Genomic DNA, 21315 nt, shown 5'->3' on the forward strand with positions numbered 1-21315 from the left:
GCAGCTGTGTTATTGTGTGGAGAATCTCTGCTATATGCGATTCAGTCCAGTTGTGTCCTGCCTTGTCTTACCGTTCCATCCAGCTGAACAGTGACTGGTGGTGATCTGGAAGCATGTTATGCCAGTTGGTCTGCATTAGCTACTAGGCTGGCATCTAAATGTTGTATGACAGGACTCAGGGCCCTACAAGGGTGAGAAGGTCTGATGCATTATTTAACTCATCCCTTCTGCTGATTGGCTGACATACAGTAATTACCAGGATGTATGGCTCCTTGTCCTATTACAGTGGGCTTAAATTGACTCATTTCCAGACAGGGACATTACTAACTCCCTCCTTCACTGCATCCATCTCTCCTTTCACCAATCCTCCATCCCACCCAACCTTTTATCCATCCCTCCCTCATTTCCCTCCCTCCCTCCCTTCCTTCTTTCCTTCTTCTATCCTTCTCTCTTTCCTTCTCTCCCTCCCTCTGTCCCTGTTAGCTGTATTGATGGACAGTAACTGTAAAGTAATAATAGCTGTCAGGAGAAATGATCTACTGGTGCTTACTGGAAACCAGCCTGCACTTCATGAGGAAGAAACTGTTCTGTCACTGGAAACCAGCCTGCACTTCATGAGGAAGAAACTGCTCTGTTACTGGAAACCAGCCTGCACTTCATGAGGAAGAAACTGCTCTGTCACTGGAAACCAGCCTGCACTTCATGAGGAAGAAACTGCTCTGTCACTGGAAACTAGCCTGCACTTCATGAGGAAGAAACTGCTCTGTCACTGGAAACCAGCCTGCACTTCATGAGGAAGAAACTGCTCTGTCACTGGAAACTAGCCTGCACTTCATGAGGAAGAAACTGCTCTGTCACTGGAAACCAGCCTGCACTTCATGAGGAAGAAACTGCTCTGTCACTGGAAACCAGCCTGCACTTCATGAGGAAGAAACTGCTCAGTCACTGGAAACCAGCCTGCACTTCATGAGGAAGAAACTGCTCTGTCACTGGAAACCAGCCTGCACTTCATGAGGAAGAAACTGCTCAGTCACTGGAAACTAGCCTGCACTTCATGAGGAAGAAACTGCTCAGTCACTGGAAACCAGCCTGCACTTCATGAGGAAGAAACTGCTCTGTCACTGGAAACCAGCCTGCACTTCATGAGGAAGAAACTGCTCTGTCACTGGAAACCAGCCTGCACTTCATGAGGAAGAAACTGCTCTGTCACTGGAAACCAGCCTGCACTTCATGAGGACGAAACTGCTCTGTCACTGGAAACCAGCCTGCACTTCATGAGGAAGAAACTGCTCTGTCACTGGAAACCAGCCTGCACTTCATGAGGAAGAAACTGCTCTGTCACTGGAAACTAGCCTGCACTTCATGAGGAAGAAACTGCTCTGTCACTGGAAACCAGCCTGCACTTCATGAGGAAGAAACTGCTCTGTCACTGGAAACTAGCCTGCACTTCATGAGGAAGAAACTGCTCAGTCACTGGAAACCAGCCTGCACTTCATGATGAAGAAACTGCTCTGTCACTGGAAACTAGCCTGCACTTCATGAGGAAGAAACTGCTCTGTCACTGGAAACCAGCCTGCACTTCATGAGGAAGAAACTGCTCTGTCACTGGAAACCAGCCTGCACTTCATGAGGAAGAAACTGCTCTGTCACTGGAAACCAGCCTGCACTTCATGAGGAAGAAACTGCTCTGTCACTGGAAACCAGCCTGCACTTCATGAGGAAGAAACTGCTCTGTCACTGGAAACCAGCCTGCACTTCATGAGGAAGAAACTGCTCTGTCACTGGAAACCAGCCTGCACTTCATGAGGAAGAAACTGCTCAGTCACTGGAAACTAGCCTGCACTTCATGAGGAAGAAACTGCTCTGTCACTGGAAACCAGCCTGCACTTCATGAGGAAGAAACTGCTCTGTCACTGGAAACTAGCCTGCACTTCATGAGGAAGAAACTGCTCAGTCACTGGAAACCAGCCTGCACTTCATGATGAAGAAACTGCTCTGTCACTGGAAACTAGCCTGCACTTCATGAGGAAGAAACTGCTCTGTCACTGGAAACCAGCCTGCACTTCATGAGGACGAAACTGCTCTGTCACTGGAAACCAGCCTGCACTTCATGAGGAAGAAACTGCTCAGTCACTGGAAACTAGCCTGCACTTCATGAGGAAGAAACTGCTCTGTCACTGGAAACCAGCCTGCACTTCATGAGGAAGAAACTGCTCAGTCACTGGAAACCAGCCTGCACTTCATGGGGAAGAAACTGCTCAGTCACTGGATACCAGCCTGCACTTCATGAGGAAGAAACTGCTCTGTCACTTGAAACCAGCCTGCACTTCATGAGGAAGAAACTGCTCTGTCACTGGAAACTAGCCTGCACTTCATGAGGAAGAAACTGCTCTGTCACTGGAAACTAGCCTGCACTTCATGAGGAAGAAACTGCTCTGTCACTGGAAACCAGCCTGCACTTCATGATGAAGAAACTGCTCTGTTACTGGAAACCAGCCTGCACTTCATGAGGAAGAAACTGCTCTGTCACTGGAAACCAGCCTGCACTTCATGAGGAAGAAACTGCTCTGTCACTGGAAACTAGCCTGCACTTCATGAGGAAGAAACTGCTCTGTCACTGGAAACTAGCCTGCACTTCATGAGGAAGAAACTGCTCTGTCACTGGAAACCAGCCTGCACTTCATGAGGAAGAAACTGCTCTGTCACTGGAAACCAGCCTGCACTTCATGAGGAAGAAACTGCTCAGTCACTGGAAACCAGCCTGCACTTCATGAGGAAGAAACTGCTCTGTCACTGGAAACCAGCCTGCACTTCATGAGGAAGAAACTGCTCTGTCACTGGAAACCAGCCTGCACTTCATGAGGAAGAAACTGCTCTGTCACTGGAAACCAGCCTGCACTTCATGATTAAGAAACTGCTCAGTCATTGCTTCAGTACTGAGAAGACTAGTGCTTTTTTTATGTTTGTTTTTGTGTGTGTGTTTATTTGTCTGAGTCTGAGAGAGAAAGCCAGGTGGAGTAGCAGTACTGTACTGTATCACATCTATCATAGCTCAGGTGGAGTAGCAGTACCGTACTGTATCACATCTATCATAGCTCAGGTGGAGTAGCAGTACCGTACTGTATCACATCTATCATAGCTCAGGTGGAGTAGCATACCGTACTGTATCACATCTATCATAGCTCAGGTGGAGTAGCATACCGTACTGTATCACATCTATCATAGCTCAGGTGGAGTAGCATACCGTACTGTATCACATCTATCATAGCTCAGGTGGAGTAGCAGTACCGTACTGTATCACATATATCATAGCTCAGGTGGAGTAGCAGTACCGAACTGTATTACATCTATCATAGCTCAGGTGGAGTAGCATACCGTACTGTATCACATCTATCATAGCTCAGGTGGAGTAGCAGTACCGTACTGTATCACATCTATCATAGCTCAGGTGGAGTAGCAGTACCGTACTGTATCACATCTATCATAGCTCAGGTGGAGTAGCAGTACCGTACTGTATCACATCTATCATAGCTCAGGTGGAGTAGCAGTACCGTACTGTATCACATCTATCATAGCTCAGGTGGAGTAGCAGTACCGTACTGTATCACATCTATCATAGCTCAGGTGGAGTAGCAGTACTGTACTGTATCACATCTATCATAGCTCAGGTGGAGTAGCAGTACCGTACTGTATCACATCTATCATAGCTCAGGTGGAGTAGCAGTACCGTACTGTATCACATCTATCATAGCTCAGGTGGAGTAGCATACCGTACTGTATCACATCTATCATAGCTCAGGTGGAGTAGCATACCGTACTGTATCACATCTATCATAGCTCAGGTGGAGTAGCAGTACCGTACTGTATCACATCTATCATAGCTCAGGTGGAGTAGCAGTACCGTACTGTATCACATCTATCATAGCTCAGGTGGAGTAGCATACCGTACTGTATCACATCTATCATAGCTCAGGTGGAGTAGCAGTACCGTACTGTATCACATCTATCATAGCTCAGGTGGAGTAGCATACCGTACTGTATCACATCTATCATAGCTCAGGTGGAGTAGCAGTACCGTACTGTATCACATCTATCATAGCTCAGGTGGATTCTGTGAAAGCCAGCCACTTTGATAATGGTCTGAAAATAGCTCTTTCAGAATCTGCTCTCTCTCTCTCTCTCTCTCTCTCTCTCTCTCTCTCTCTCTCTCTCTCTCTCTCTCTCTCTCTCTCTCTCTCTCTCTCTCTCTCTCTCTCTCTCTCTCTCTCTCTCTCTCTCTCTCTCTCTCTCTCTCTCTTCTCTCTTCTCTCTTCTCTCTTCTCTCTCTCTCTCTCTCTCTCTCTCTCTCTCTCTCTCTCTCTCTCTCTCTCTCTCTCTCTCTCTCTCTCTCTCTCTCTCTCTCTCTCTCTCTCTCTCTCTCTCTCTCTCTCTCTCTCATATTCAATCCATCTTTGGAGTTCTGAGCCAGGCTATCTCTCACTTCTGTAATGCTTTCTCTGGGGAATTCTGGATCAGAAAACCAAAGACAGTGAGAGAGAGATCAGCAGATTTTGAAAGAGCTCTTTTCAGACCATTATCAAAGTGGCTGGCTTTCACAGAATCTACCTGAGCTATGATAGATGTGATACAGTACGGTACTGCTACTCCACCTGAGCTATGATAGATGTGATACAGTACGGTACTGCTACTCCACCTGAGCTATGATAGATGTGATACAGTACGGTACTGCTACTCCACCTGAGCTATGATAGATGTGATACAGTACGGTATGCTACTCCACTCTGAGAGAGAGCTTTGGGAATATGGCAGAGTTGGATGTGAGTTGGAGCTCATCTTGTGAGAGTATACTGCCAGTCACTGTGAAGGCTAGACAAGGTTGTTGCTTTACGCCGGACACACTGCGCTGATTGTGAGGGGAATAAGAGAGTGTTGGGAATGCATCGTGCAAGGTTTATGTGTTGGTATGTACTTGTTTTTTTTTTGCTTGTTTGTAGCCCTGTGCTGTTGAGAGTGAGATGTGTGTTACGTGTGTGTAACGTGTGTGTGTTTTCTGTGTTTCAGCTAGCCCAGGATGAGGGCAGCCCGGTGCGAGGGTTCGGGGTGGTGGAGTATGAGAGTGCAGAGCAGGCGGAGGCCATACTGATAGAGATGGACAGAACACTGGTGGGAGGACAGGAGATCCGTCTCTCTCTCTGCACCCCCGGAACCTCAGGCAGGAGCACATTGGCAGCGCTCATCGCTGCTCAGGGTGTGGTAAGTAACTTGTCTAGAAGTTCAAATCACATACACGCACGGACGGACACATACATACATACACACACATACACAAGCATGGCCACTTGCGCACATACACACACACAATACTGTATGTTTACTGCAAATGTGGATAAACAATAGTGCTGAGTGATTAACAAAATGTTTTTTAAACAACTAATTTCATTTCGTTCGTTTGTTTTCTGTGAACTCAATGCGCACATTGTGCAGTTTCTGTAAAGATATCAGATCAAGCCTGAACTGTGCAATGTAGTAGAGTGTTGTAGTTTCCAACAGGACAATATTCTACATAGTTTAACACAGTTTAGCACATTAACTACAATGACCATAATCCATTGCACACTACTTTCCGGTTTGTGTTTCTCGTACACCTGCTACATGAAAGAGAGAGAAGAATACACAATCGAGGGATAGAGAGCAGTTGCTTCGCGAGGTATCTCTACCTGAAAATACATGATCTAAGTGATTGTTGGTATTCAGCAGTCATAAACAGTCTCTATAGAGATGAGCACTTGGAATGACTTGGAAGTCATCAAATGTCATATACACAACAACTGAAATATTTAATTAAAGTAATGTGAATAAATGATGCTTATTAAGTGATAAGCAGTCATGAGAAGTCACTACCATCATGGACTTTTAATAATAGTTTTATTCTGTGTTACAGCATTCAACCCACATAATGCATAGTGCATTTAATGTTTAGAAAAATTATCGAACCTGAAACCAAACCGACCTCAAAAAGCACTAATCACTTAGCGTTAATAAACTGACAGATTTATAAAGTCCAATGATATACAAATGAATGCATATAAAAATCATCACTCACTATGCTTGCTTATACAGTATTCATACATGTATATAGACTGAGTGTAGAAACATTAAGGACACCTTCCTAATATTGAGTTGTACCCCTTTTGCCCTCAGAACGTCTTCAATTCTTTGTAGCATGGACTCTACAAGGTGTCGAAAGCGTTCCACAGGGATGCTGGCCCATGTTGACTCCACAGGGATGCTGGCCCATGTTGACTCCACAGGGATGCTGGCTCATGTTGACTCCACAGGGATGCGGGCCCATGTTGACTCCACAGGGATGCTGGCCCATGTTGACTCCACAGGGATGCTGGCCCATGTTGACTCCACAGGGATGCGGGCCCATGTTGACTCCACAGGGATGCGGGCCCATGTTGACTCCACAGGGATGCTGGCCCATGTTGACTCCACATGGATGCTGGCCCATGTTGACTCCACATGGATGCTGGCCCATGTTGACTCCACAGGGATGCTGGCCCATGTTGACTCCACAGGGATGCGGGCCCATGTTGACTCCACAGGGATGCGGGCCCATGTTGACTCCACAGGGATGCTTGCCCAGGTTGACTCCAATGCTTCCCACAGTTGTGTCAAGTTGGCTGGATGTCCTTTGGGTGGTGGACCATTCTTGATACACACGGGAAACTGTTGAGCGTGAAAACCCAGCAACGTTGCAGTTCTTGACACACTCAAACCGTTGCGCCGGGCACCTACTACGATACCTTCAATGGCACTTCAATCTTTTGTCTTGCCCATTCACCCTCTGAATGACACACAAACACAATTCATGTCTCAGTTGCCTCACGGCTTAAAAATCCTTCTTTAACCTGTCTCTTCCCCTTCATCTACACTGATTGAAGTGCATTTAACAAGTGACATCATAGCTTTCACCTGGATTCACCTGGTCAGTCTATGTCATGGAAAGAGCAGTTGTTCCTAATGTTTTGTACAATCAGTGTATTATTAAAGCAATAAGGCCCAAGGGGGTGTGGAATATTGCCAATATACCACGGCTAAGGCCTTTTTGCACGACGCAACACGGAGTACCTGTATACAGCCCGTAGTTGTTGTATATAGGCCATATACCACAAACCCCCGAGGTGACTTACTGCTGTTATAAACTGGTTACAAAGGTAATTAGAACAGTAAAAAGAAATGTTTTGTCATACCCATGGTACACGGACTCATACACCACGGCTTTCAGCCAATCAGCATTCAGGACTTGAACCACCCAGTTTATAAAGGGAAATAATGCACGCTCTAGAATGCTCTTCAAACCAATCAGAAGCGAGTATTCAACGCCATGGTATACTGACAATTTAAACATAAATCTGCATACTGTTTACATGCGTACATATCACCTCTCGTTCCTTCTTCCTCTCGTACTGTGGTGCTGTCTGGCAGAAACAATAACAGTGGAAGTTATTTTAAGAGTTGTCCTAATGTAGCCCTAACTCACAATGAGCCCACTTCTCTGTTTGCTTCTGACAGAAATCAACCCTGCTGTGCTCACTGCCCCTGACACACACATGCCCACACACATACAAAAACTGACATGCACACAAACAGACACACACACTACTGGAATGTACTCAAACACATGCACAGTCAAAGTCATCCACACACACGTACACAACCATTGAAGTCGACACGAACACTTAAATACATGCACACACAGTACTTTGAGCACCTCACCTCTACCCCACTCACTCTCTAATTTCTACCTTTTGAGACGAAAAGATGGTAGGAGGAACTGTCAATCTGTCAACACCTCAGCATCAACTTGGTCATACCAGGTGACTGTGGACAGTATAATGTATAGTACTCTGGTACATCCCAGGTATATTATCAGACGACCCCTGTGTCTCAGAGATAGTACTGTGGTACATCCCAGGTATATTATCAGACGACCTCTGGTGTCTCAGAGATAGTACTGTGGTACATCCCAGGTATATTATCAGACGACCCCTGTGTCTCAGAGATAGTACTGTGGTACATCCCAGGTATATTATCAGACGACCCCTGTGTCTCAGAGATAGTACTGTGGTACATCCCAGGTATATTATCAGACGCCCCCTGTGTCTCAGAGATAGTACTGTGGTACATCCCAGGTATATTATCAGACGACCCCTGTGTCTCAGAGATAGTACTGTGGTACATCCCAGGTATATTATCAGACGCCCCCTGTGTCTCAGAGATAGTACTCTGGTACATCCCAGGTATATTATCAGACGACCCCTGTGTCTCAGAGATAGTACTGTGGTACATCCCAGGTATATTATCAGACGACCCCTGTGTCTCAGAGATAGTACTGTGGTACATCCCAGGTATATTATCAGACGACCCCTGTGTCTCAGAGATAGTCTTAATAGTGCACTTAGAGACTGAATAGTTTAAATACTCAGACAGTGAATAGGTTGAGTAGTTCTTATAAAAGCAAGTATTTCCAAGAAAGTGAAGAGCACATAGAATTCCTGTTTAATTCTGTAGAGGAGCATGCACCAGGCTCCTTCTGTTGAGTACATTACAAAATGAGATTCAGGCAGAAACAGTAGCAACATAAGAACCCTGGAAGGAGAGGAGGAGGAGGAGGAGGAGAGCTGCTGTGCTCAGCAGAGGACTACTCCTGTAATTTCTTCAGTTTGTGAAACTGAGTGTGAACACAGTCGCAGATGGACCTCCCCCCTCCTATTTTCTTCTCTCCCTCCCTCCCTCTCTCTCTCGCCTTCCCTTTCTCCCTGGTGTGATGGTGAGGGAGCCTGGTTTTCTTGTGCTTGAGGGAACCAACCAGCAACCAACCAAACAGACTGATGCATAATGACATTTTCTCAAGGAGAGGGAGAGAATAAGAGACAGACAGAGAGAATGAGAGAGAGAGAGATACATATATGTAAAGGTTGTCGTAGTCGTTCTCCTCCTCAGACGAGGAGGAGCATGGATCGGACCAAGATGCGGAGTAGTAGGTATTCATGTTTTAATGGCAAACCAACAAACACTACAAATTAACAAAACAACAAACGTGACTAACCTGCAACAGTCCTGTGTGGCCCAAACGCTGACACAGGAACAAACACCCACAAAACACCAGTGAAACCCAGGCTGCCTTAGTATGACTCTCAATCAGGGACAAACAATACACACCTGTCTCTGATTGAGAATCATACCAGGCCAAATACAAAATCCCAACATAGAAAAACAAACCTAGACCAACCCACCCAACTCACGCCCTGACCAACTAAAACAAATACATAACAAAGGAAAACAGGTCAGGAACGTGACAGAACCCCCCCTTAAGGTGCGAACTCCGGGCGCACCAGCACAAAGTCTAGGGGAGGGTCTGGGTGGGCGTCTGTCCACGGTGGCGGCTCTGGCGCTGGGCGAGGTCTCCACCCCACCATAGTCACTCCCCGCTTCCGTATCCCCCTCCCAATGACCACCCTCCAACTAAACCCACCTAAATGAAGGGGCAGCATCGGGATAAGGGGCAGCACCGGGATAAGGGGCGGCAGCTCCGGGCTGCGGGACGGCAGCTCCGGGCCGAGGGACTCTGGCAGGTCCTGGCCGAGGGATTCTGGCAGGTCCTGGCCGAGGGATTCTGGCAGGTCCTGGCCGAGGGATTCTGGCAGGTCCTGGCCGAGGGATTCTGGCAGGTCCTGGCCGAGGGACTCTGGCAGGTCCTGGCCGAGGGACTCTGGCAGGTCCTGGCCGAGGGACTCTGGCAGGTCCTGGCCGAGGGACTCTGGCAGGTCCTGGCCGAGGGACTCTGGCAGGTCCTGGCCGAGGGACTCTGGCAGGTCCTGGCCGAGGGACTCTGGCAGGTCCTGGCCGAGGGACTCTGGCAGGTCCTGGCCGAGGGACTCTGGCAGGTCCTGGCCGAGGGACTCTGGCAGGTCCTGGCCGAGGGGCTCTGGCAGGTCCTGGCTGGACGGCTCTGGCAGGTCCTGGCTGGACGGCTCTGGCAGGTCCTGGCTGGACGGCTCTGGCTGATCCTGGCTGGACGGCTCTGCCTGATCCTGGCTGGACGGCTCTGCCTGATCCTGGCTGGACGGCTCTGGCTGGTCCTGGCTGGACGGCTCTGGCTGGTCCTGGCTGGACGGCTCTGAAGGCTCGTGGCTGGACGGCTCTGAAGGCTCGTGGCAGACGGATGGCTCAGATGGCGCTGGGCAGGCAGGCAGTTCAGACGGCGCTGGGCAGACGAGCAGTGCAGGCGGCGTTGGGCAGACGGCCGACTCTGACCTGCTGAGGCGCACAGTAGGCCTGGTGCGTGGTACCGGAACTGGAGGCACTGAGCTGGAGACACGCACCATAGGGAGAGTGCGTGGAGGAGGAACAGGGCTCTGGAAACGCACTGGAAGCCTGGTGCGTGGAGTAGGCACTGGTGGTACTGAGCTGGGGTGGGAAGGTGGCGCCGGATATACCGGACCATGAAGGAGGACACGCGCTCTTGAGCACCAAGCCTCCCCAACCTTACCAGGTTGAATGGTCCCCGTAGCCCTGCCAGTGCGGCGAGGTGGAATAACCCGCACTGGGCTATGCAGGCGAACCGGGGACACCATCTGTAAGGCTGGTGCCATGTACGCCGGCCCGAGGAGACGTACTGGAGGCCAGATACGTTGGGCCGGCTTCATGACATCCGGCTCGATGCCCAACCTAGCCCTCCCAGTGCGGCAAGGTGGAATAGCCCGCACTGGGCTAAGCACGCGTACTGGGGACACCGTGCGCTTTACCGCATAACACGGTGTCTGACCAGTACGACGCCCTCTCACTCCACGGTAAGCCCGGGGAGTTGGCTCAGGTAACCAACCCGGCTTCGCCACACTCCCCTTTAGCCCCCCCCCCCCCTCCAAGAAATTTTTGGGTGAGCCTCTCGGGCTTCCAGCCGCTCTGCCTTGCTTTAGCCTCATACAACCTCCTCTCCGCTTTCGCTGCCTCCAGCTCCGCTTTGGGGCGGCGACACTCCACTGGCTCTGCCCAGGGTCCTTTCCCGTCCAGGATCTCCTCCCATGTCCATTCCTCTTTTCCCCATTGCTGTTGTTCCTGCCTTCCTTCTCCACTCCGCTTGATCCTGTTTTGGTGGGTGTTTCTGTAAAGGTTGTCGTAGTCGTTCTCCTCCTCAGACGAGGAGGAGCATGGATCGGACCAAGATGCGGAGTAGTAGGTATTCATGTTTTAATGGCAAACCAACAAACACTACAAATTAACAAAACACCAAACGTGACTAACCTGCAACAGTCCTGTGTGGCCCAAACGCTGACACAGGAACAAACACCCACAAAACACCAGTGAAACCCTGGCTGCCTTAGTACGACTCTCAATCAGGGACAAACAATACACACCTGTCTCTGATTGAGAATCATACCAGGCCAAACACAAAATCCCAACATAGAAAAACAATCCTAGACCAACCCACCCAACTCACGCCCTGACCAACTAAAACAAATACATAACAAATGAAAACAGGTCAGGAACGTGACAATATATATATATATATATATGTAGAGAGAAATAGAGAGAGAGGGAGAGAGAGAGGAATATATATAGAGAGAGTGAGGGAGAGAGAAATATATATAGAGAGAGGGAGGGAGAGAGCGGAAGAGAGTGATAAATATAGAGAGAGGGAGAGAGAGAGATAAATATAGAGATAGAGGGGGAGAGAGGGAGACAGGGAGAGAAATATATATATATATATAGGGAGAGAGATAGATGGAAAAGTATGTCTTGTTAACAAACTATAGTTTTGGCAAGTTGGTTATAGCGTCTACTTTGTGCACGACACAAGTAATTTTTCCAACAATTGTTTACAGACAGATTATTTCACTTATCCAGTGGGTCAGAAGTTTACATACACTAAGTGAACTGTGCCTTTAAACAGCTTGTAAAATTCCAGAAAATTATGCCATGGCTTTGGAAGCTTCTGATAGCCTAATTGACATACTTTGAGTCAATTGGAGGTGTACCTGTGGATGTATTTCAAGGCCTACCTTCAAACTCAGGGCTTCTTTGCTTGACATTATGGGAAAATCAAAAGAAATCAGCCAAGACATCAGAAAAAAATTGTAGACCTCCACAAGTCTGGTTCATCCTTGGGAGCAATTTCCAAATGCCTGAAGGTACCAAGTTCATCTGTACAAACAATAGTACGCAAGTATAAACACCATGGGACCGCGCAGCTATCATACCGCTCAGGAAGGAGACGCGTTCTGTATCCTAGAGATGAATGTACTTTGGTGCGAAAAGTGCAAATCAATCCCAGAGCAACAGCAAAGGACCTTGTGAAGTTGCTGGAGGAAACAGGTACAAAAGTATCTATATCCACAGTAAATTGAGTCCTACATTGACATAACATTCCTTGCCGCTCAGCAAGGAAGAAGCCACTGCTCCAAAACCGCCATAAAAGAGCCAGACTATGGTTTGCAACTGCACATGGGGACACAGATCGTACTTTTTGGCGAAATGTCCTCTCGTCTGATGAAACAAAAATAGAACTGTTTGGCCATAATGACCTTCGTTGTGTTTGGAGGAAAAAGGGGGAGGCTTGCAAGCCAAAGAACACCATACCAACCATGAAGCACGGGAGTGGCAGCATCATGTTGTGGGGGTGCATTGCTGCAGGAGGGACTGGTGCACTTCACAAAATAGATGGCATCATGAGAAAGGAAAATTATGTGGATATATTGAAGCAACATCTCACGACATCAGTCAAGAAGTTTAAGCTTGGTCGCAAATGGGTCTTCCAAATGGACAAGACCCCAAGCATACTTCCAAAGTTGTGGCAAAATGGCTTAAGGACAACAAAGTCAAGGTATTGGAGTGGTCATCTGTTACGCACGCCTCTGAGAAGAGGGAACGCAACTCCCTGCTATAACTCAACTCTCTGAAGTGCAAGAGGTATGGACTGTAGGTGCGAGCAAGGATGACACAAAAGCAGAATTTACCGTTTACTAGAATTTATTTTCTTACACGGTAATATGGGGAAAAGGGGCTGGACGGAACCAAAGCAAAGAAAGTAAATATCAAAGTTCCCCCTCTCCTATCTAACCTGCCTACCCACTTAACTTACCTAACTTAGCACCGTCTGGTGCCCTAACCAAAATACAGGGGGTGGTCCGCCCAGGTCTTACCTAGTGTGCCTAGACAGTAAATATACTACGGGTATATGTATGCCCTCGGGCCTCTTGCCTAAGCACTCCCAAAGTGCCTTCTCCTTCCCCCCTGGGAACAAACGAAACAGAGTAATTATTAACGATTTCACAAACACTCACAAACACAGGACATAGAAAAACTGCTACCAACAACAACACTACATACCACACTTTCTGATACACAACCCACACTATATCACAATCTAATTTTTCTCTCTCAATCTCCAAATCTCTACTCCTTATCTCATCTCTCTCATCTCTCTCCTCTCTCCCTCCCCTGGACAGAACACTGGCTTTTATCTTCAGGTGGCAATGGTGATTAGTGTCAGCTGCTTCTTGACGAGGGGGGCGGGGTCAGCTCCAATCACCAATTAGCCTGGTGTTGACCAATCAGCTGGTTGGGGAGTACTTCAGGAAGCCATCTCCTGAAACACACACACTCAAATACAAAACAGAACACAGAAACTGGGGAACGTAACACCATCACAAAGCTCTGACCTCAATCTATAGAAATGTTGTGGGCAGAACTGAAAAAGCAAGGAGGCCTATGAACCTGACTCAGTTACACCCGCTCTGTCAGGAGGAATGGGCCAAATTTCACCCAACTTATTGTGGGAAGCTTGTGGAAGGCTACCAGAAACGTTTGACCCAAGTTCAACAATTTAAAGGCATGCTACCAAATACTAATTGAGTATATGTAAACTTCTGACCCACTGGGAACGTGATGAAATAAATAAATGTCACATCTGCTCCCACTACGCCCCCTGGTGTTCATCCGGTGTTGTCCTAACCTGCAGTTCTCCCCCTGTATACACTCTCTCTCTCTCTCTCTTGGTGTGATTGTGTGGTTGGAGACATCTTCCTTGTACAATGTTCACTAGTGTTTGAGCAACAGCCCTACTCTTATGCTAGTGAACGTGCAAACATTTATTTTTGATTGGCTGCCTTCGGGGAGCAGCGCCCTCCTGGGCCACTGCGGTTTGGGAGAGACAGTCATCTATCTGCTTCTCCTACAGTGGATTCACAGATGAGATGAGGAAGGTCTTCGACCAGCCGGTCTGTGGAAAGGATGCTGCTAAACGACTTCTGTCCCTTCGTCAAGTTTCTCAGAGTGTGGCTGAGGTGGCATGTGAGTTCCGCACCCTCGCCGCAGAGAGCGGCTGGAATGACGAGGCCCTTCAGGGAGCATTACAGAACGCACTCACTGAGACCCTCAAAGGCGAGTTGGTATCCAGAGAAGAGCCTGATGGACTTGACAAACTAAATTCTCCCATTATCCGCATTGACAACCGTCTCCGTGAGCGTCGGAGGGAGAGGGAAGGTAGGGTTGCATGTCCCACAACGTCTGCTTCTGTGCCTTGCTCAATTTTTCCGACTGCATCACATCACCAGGTAGGTTCCAATCCTGAACCCATGCAGCTTGGCCGGACTCGTCTATCTCCAGAGGAGAGGCAGCGGCGTATCAGTACTAGGAGCTGTCTGTATTGTGGCCAGGTTGGTCACCTGGTCTCCACTTGTACCCTGTGTCCAGCAAAAGAGTGGGCTCAGCAGTAGTAGGGGATATACTGTTGAGCCAAACCGCCTGCCCATCATCTCCCAGACCCCTGCTTGAGGCCAACCTTGTGTGGCAGAGCCAGGCTTTTCCTCTGCCTGCTCTCATCGATTCAGGCGCCGACAAGAGTTTTCTGGACCGAGGGGTTGTTAAGCAGTTGGGCCTGGACACTGTTTTGCTTGATTCACCTCTGGAAGCCAACACTCTCAATGGAAAGCTACTCTTCTGTGTTTTGGAGAGAACTGTTCCTGTTATCCTGCGTCTCTCTGGTAATCACCAGGAAAAGATCAGTTTCCATATCATCGACTGTTCTCACTCACCTCTGGTTCTGGGCCATCCATGGTTAAAGCTACACAACCCACAGATTGACTGGTCTACCGGAAGGGTTATTACTTGCATTTTGCCATTCTAATTTGCCATTCTAATTGTCTACATTCTGCCCTTCCTCCTGCCTTGTCTGGACCCCAGTCCATTCCAGAACCCCCAGACGTGTCTTCTGTTCCTCCAGGATATCACGGTCTAGCTCCTGTATTCAACAAGCACCACACCCCATCTCGGCCACCTCATCGGCCATATGACTGTGCTATCGAGCAACAGCCTGGAGCTCCTCTCCCTAGTAGCAGGTTGTATAACCTCTCTCACCCCGAGCAAGAAGCCATGGAGAAATACATCCAGGACTCCCTGGCTGTCGGGCATGGCAGGCCTTCTTGACATTCTGGTGTCGGAAGGTGGACGCTTCCGACACCGGGGTAGGTGCTGTTCGGTCTCAACATTCTCCGCGGATCAGAAGCTCCATCCTTGTGCCTTCTTGTCCCGAAAGCTCTCACCTGCAAAGAGAAATGTTGCCGTAGGCAACCGGGAGCTCTTGGCTGTTAAGCTGGCTCTTGAGGAGTGGCGTCAGTGGTTAGAGGGTTCAGTTCTTCCCTTCATTGTGGGGATTGATCATAAAAATCTAGCCTACATCCAGATCGCCAAACGTCTCAACTCTCGGCAGGCCAGGTGGGCATTGTTTTTTGGAAGATTCAACTTCACACTCACTTATCACCCCGGATCTAAGAATACCAAGCCTGATGCCCTATCTCGTCGGTTCACCGCAGACAACAACATTTCCGAGCCTGCATCGTTGCTGCTGTCTCCTGGGAGATTGAGTCTTGTGTTCGTCCAGCCTGATCCTAGAAACGGCCCTTGTAAGGCTCTGTTTGTGCCAGATTCAGTTTGTTCTGATGTTCTTCAATGGGCCCATTCTACTCACCTCACCTGTCACCCTGGCATGAACCGGACAGTCGCCTGCCTGCGTCAGCAATTTTGGTGGCCCACCATGGAAGAGACACTCGGGAATTCATATCAGCCTGCTCAGTATGTGCCCGGAATAAAACCTCCACCAAACCTACATCTGGTCTGCTTCGTCCTCTTCCCATACCTAGTCGCCCTTGTTCACACATAGTTTTAGACTTCGTCACTGGGCTTCCCCCATCAAATGGTAACTCAGTCATCCTCATTATTATTGACCGATTTTCTAAAGCGGCTGACTTCATTCCCCTCTCCAAGCTTCCGTCCTCCAGGGAGACTGCAGACCTGCTGGTATTCCATGTTTTTCGGCTGCATGGAATCCCCAGTGACATTGATTCTGACAGAGGACCCCGTTCACAACCCAGGAATGGAGAGCATTCTGCACAGCTCTGGGTATTAAGGTCAGCCTTTCGTCTGGATATCACCCCCAGACCAAAGGTCAGACCGAGCGGGCTAACCAGGAGTTGGAAACAGCCATACGCTGTGTTACGACAGCTAACCCTTCCTCCTGGAAGCTATCCTGGGTGGAATATGCCCACAACACCCTCATCAATGCCTCATCAGGTATGTCTCCCTTTGAGTGTGCTTTGGGTTACCAACCTCCCTTATTCTCTGCCCAAGAGGTTGAAGTAGCGGTGCCCTCAGTCCAGGACCACATGTGCCGTTGTCGTCGCACCTTGAGAAGAGCCCGGGCTGCCCCCAATCCAAGGCTAACCGTCATCGTGCTGCAGCTCCAGTCTACACTCCAGGCCAAAGGGTATGGCTTTCTTCGAAGGACTTGCCTCTGAAAGTGGTTTCGAAAAAACTAGCTCCCCGATTCATTGGCCCCTTCGAGATTGATCATGTCATAAACCCCTCTGCTGTTCATCTAAAACTCCCAGACTCGCTCAAAATTCACCCCACCTTCCATGTATCATTGATCAAACCAGTCTGCTCCAGTTCCTTGTTCCCTCCTGATGCTGCTCCTCCACCCCCTCGTCTCATCGACGACCATCCTGCCTATATGGTCCGGCGGCTTTAGGAAGTGCGCCGTCGGGGCCGCGGTTGGCAGTATCTGGTGGACTGGGAAGGATTACAGGCCTGAGGGGCATAGCTGGGTGCCCCGTTGTCACATTCTGGATCCCTCCCTCTTACAGGATTTTTACACCTCACACCCAGACAAGCCGGGTCGGGTGCCAGGTGGCGTCCGTAGAGGGGGGATACTGTCACATCTGCTCCCACTACGCCCTCTGGTGTTCATCCGGTGTCGTCCTAACCTGCAGTTCTCCCCCTGTATACACTCTCTCTCTCGCTCTCTTGGTGTGATTGTGTGGTTGGAGACAGGTGTGCTGGAGTCAGAGCAGATCCCTACCAGCTGCAAATCGTCCCATAATCAAGACCTCTACATATACTCATTCCTGCCACCTCCACTCTGCCAGATCGTAAACTCTGCTCAGTCAGTCATTATCCTAGCCTTTTGTCAGTTCTCAAGATCCTATCGCCCTGCTGTGCTTGTTTCCCTGCCTTACACCGTTTTGTCCTCTCGTTGCAGTTACCGCTCTTTCTCTGGCTCCTGTCTCCTGTTCCACATCTAACCACCTTGCTCTGGACTTCACTAATCACCACACCCTTGCTCTGGACTTCACTCATTACCACACCCTTGCTCTGGACTTCACTCATCACCACACCCTTGCTCTGGACTTCACTCATCACCACACCCTTGCTCTGGACTTCACTCATCACCACACCCTTGCTCTGGACTTCACTCATCACCACACCCTTGCTCTGGACTTCACTCATCACTACACCCTTGCTCTGGACTTCACTCATCACCACACCCTTGCTCTGGACTTCACTCATTACCACACCCTTGCTCTGGACTTCACTCATCACCACCACATTGGATTCCCCTCAGGACCTGTTTACCCTGTTCACTCAGTCAACTTCAACCTCACTCTACAACTTCGGGATTTTCTGCAACTCATCTGAGCTACCCTGGTTCTGCACTCCATATCTCTCTGTGTACAAGAAACATTTTGGTTCATTCATCCCTGCTTCCGCATCTGAGTCCGCTCTTGGGTTCCCTGTGTTCTCTACGAGTAACAATAAAAGTTGAAATAAATCATTCTCTCTACTATTATTCTGACATTTCACATTCTTAAAATAAAGTGGTGATCCTAACTGGCCTAAGACAGGGAATTTGTACTTAAATTAAATGTCAGGAATTATGAAAAACTGAGTTTAAAACTTATTAGGGCTGAGATCCCGCTAACAGGATCGATATGACAACAGCCAGTGAAAGTGCAGGGCGCCAAATTCAAACAGAAATCTCATAATTAAAATTCCTCAAACATACAAGTATTTCACACCATCTTAAAGATACACTTGTTGTTAATCCCACCACAGTGTCCGATTTCAAATAGGCTTTTCGGCGAAAGCACCACAAACGATTATGTTAGGTCAGAGCCAAGTCACAGAAAAACACAGCCATTTTTCTGGCCAAAGAGAGGAGTCACAAAAATCTGAAATATAGATAGATATAATCACTAACCTTTGACGATCTTCATCAGATGACACTCATAGGACTTCAAGCTACACAATACATGTATGTTTTGTCCGATAAAGTTCATATTTATATCAAAAAAATCTCAGTATACATTGGCGCGTCATGTTCGGTAGTTCCAAAAACATCCGGTGATTTTGCAGAGAGCCACATCAATTTACAGAAATACTCATTATAAATGTTGAGTAAAATACAAGTGTTATACATGGAACTTTAGAAACTTCTCCTTAATGCAACCGCTGTGTCAGATTTCAAAAAAGCTTTACGGAAAAAGCAAACCATGCAATAAGCTGAGTACGGCGCTCAGAGCCCAAACAAGCCAAAAAGATATCCGCCATATTCTGCAGTCAACAGAAGTCAGAAATAACATTATAAATATTCACTTACCTTTGATGATCTTCATCAGAATGCACTCCCAGGAATCCCAGTTCCACAGTAAATGTTTGTTTTGTTCGATAATGTCCATCATTTATGTCAAAGTAACTCATTTTGTTAGCGCATTTGGTAAACAAATCCAAACTCACGAAGGGCGTTCACTAGGAGCAGACGAAAAGTCAAAAAGTTCTGTTACAGTCCCTAGAAACATGTCAAACGAAGTATAGAATCAATCTTTAGGATGTTTTTAACATAAATCTTCAGTAATGTTCCAACCGGAGAATTCCTTTGTCTTCAGAAATGCGATGGAACTCAAGCTAACTCTCACATGAACGCGCATGGTCAGCGCATGTTCAGCTCATGGCAGACCTTACTCAATCCCCTCTCATTCGGCCCCCCTTCACAGTAGAAGCATCAGACAAGGCTCTAAAGACTGTTGACATCTAGTGGAAGCCTTAGGATGTGCAACATGACCAATATCCCACTGTATCTTCAATAGGGAATGAGTTGAAAAATGACCAACCTCAGATTCCCCACTTCCTGGTTGGATTTTTTCTCAGGTTTTTGCCTGCCATATGAGTTCTGTTATACTCACAGACATCATTCAAACAGTTTTAGAAACTTCAGAGTGTTTCCTATCCAAATGCATATATGCATATATTAGCAACTGGGACTGAGTAGCAGGCAGTTTACTCTGGGCACCTCTGGGCACCTTATTCATCCAAGCTACTCAATACTGCCTCCAGCCATAAGAAGTTAAATGTATTTGGCACAGCAGAGCAGCCCCAAAACATAACCAAACCTCCATGTTTCACTCTAGGTGTGGTGTTTTTTTCTTTGAAAGCTTAATTTTTCTTCTGATGTAACTTGCCAAAAAGCTCCAGTTTTGACTCATCTGTCCAAAGGACATTCTCCCAGAAGGATTGTGGCTTGACAATGTGCATTTTAGAAAATTCCAGTCCGGCTTTTTTATGTTTTTCTTTCAAAAGTGGAGTCCTCCTGGGTCTTCTTCCATGGAGCTCACTGTCGCTCAAAAAGTGATGGATGGTGCAATCAGAAACTGACGTACCTTCACCTTGGAGTTCAGCTTGTATCTCTTTGGCAGTTATCCTTGGTTCTTTACCATTCACACGATCCTTCTGTTCAATCTGGGGTCGATTTTCCTCTTGCGGCCATGCCCAGGGAGGTTGGCTCCAGTTCCTTGGACCTTAAACTTCTTGATAATATTTGCTGTTGTCACAGGAACATCAAGCTGCTTGAAGATGGTCTTGTAGCCTTTACCTTTACAATGCTTGTCTATTATTTACTTTCTGATCTCCTCAGACAAATCTCTCCTTTGCTTTCTCTGGTCCATGTTCAGTGTGGTGCACAAAATGATATCAAACAGCACAGTGACTACTTTTCTCCATTTAAATAGGCAGAATGACTGATTACAAGATCGGAGACATGTGTGATACTAATTAAAGAAACAAATTAGTTTGAAATATCACTATAATCCAATTATTTATTATATTTTCTATGGGGTACCAACAAATGTGTCCAGGCCATTTTAGAATATCTTTGAAGAATAAGCAATAATTAATCTCTTATCACAGCGTCGTTGCTTTATTCTATGACATACCAAATGCATGCAAGTATACATGATAAAAATTGCTTTTCAGGAGGAATGAAGCATTATTTCAATGAGCTGTAAGGGTACCAACAAATTTGAGCATGTCTGTATATATAGAGAGAGGGAGACAGAGAGATAAATATAGAGAGAGGAGACAGAGAGAGATAAATAGAGAGCGAGAAGGAGACATAGAGAGAGAAATAGAGAGGGAGACATAGAGAGAGAAATAGAGAGGGAGACATAGAGAGAGAAATAGAGAGGGAGACATAGAGAGAGAAATAGAGAGGGAGACAGAGAGAGAAATAGAGAGGGAGACATGGAGAGAGAAATAGAGAGGGAGACAGAGAGAGAAATAGAGAGGGAGACATAGAGAGAGAAATAGAGAGGGAGACATAGAGATAAATATAGAGAGAAATAGGGAGACAGAGAGAGAAATAGAGAGGGAGAGAGAGGGATAAATATATAGAGAGAGGGAGACAGAGAGATAAATATATATAGAGAGAGAGTGAGACAGAGAGATAAATATAGAGAGAGAGTGGGGGAGACAGAGAGACAGAGTGATAAATATAGAGAGATAGTGGTGGAGAGAGAGAGAGATGGATACAGAGAGATACATATATAGAGAGAGTGGGGGAGATAGAGGGAGACAGAGAGATAAATAGAGAGAGAGTGGGAGACAGAGAGATAAATATAGAGAGAGAGTGGGGGAGAGAGA

General features: G+C 47.4%; 1 protein-coding gene across 3 annotated transcripts in view; it reads left to right on the plus strand.

Annotated features, from left to right (window-relative positions):
* Window positions 1-21315, plus strand: part of raver2 (ribonucleoprotein, PTB-binding 2) — a 297302-nt gene that overhangs the window by 149318 nt on the left and 126669 nt on the right. For all 3 annotated transcript variants that reach the window (XM_055861584.1, XM_055861585.1, XM_055861583.1), the window contains exon 4: window positions 5062-5253. In XM_055861584.1, the coding sequence (XP_055717559.1) occupies window positions 5062-5253 (192 nt within the window). The remainder of the gene's footprint in view (window positions 1-5061; window positions 5254-21315) is intronic.

Source organism: Salvelinus fontinalis, chromosome 14 (assembly GCF_029448725.1).
Source record: "Salvelinus fontinalis isolate EN_2023a chromosome 14, ASM2944872v1, whole genome shotgun sequence".
Lineage (NCBI taxonomy): Eukaryota > Metazoa > Chordata > Actinopteri > Salmoniformes > Salmonidae > Salvelinus > Salvelinus fontinalis.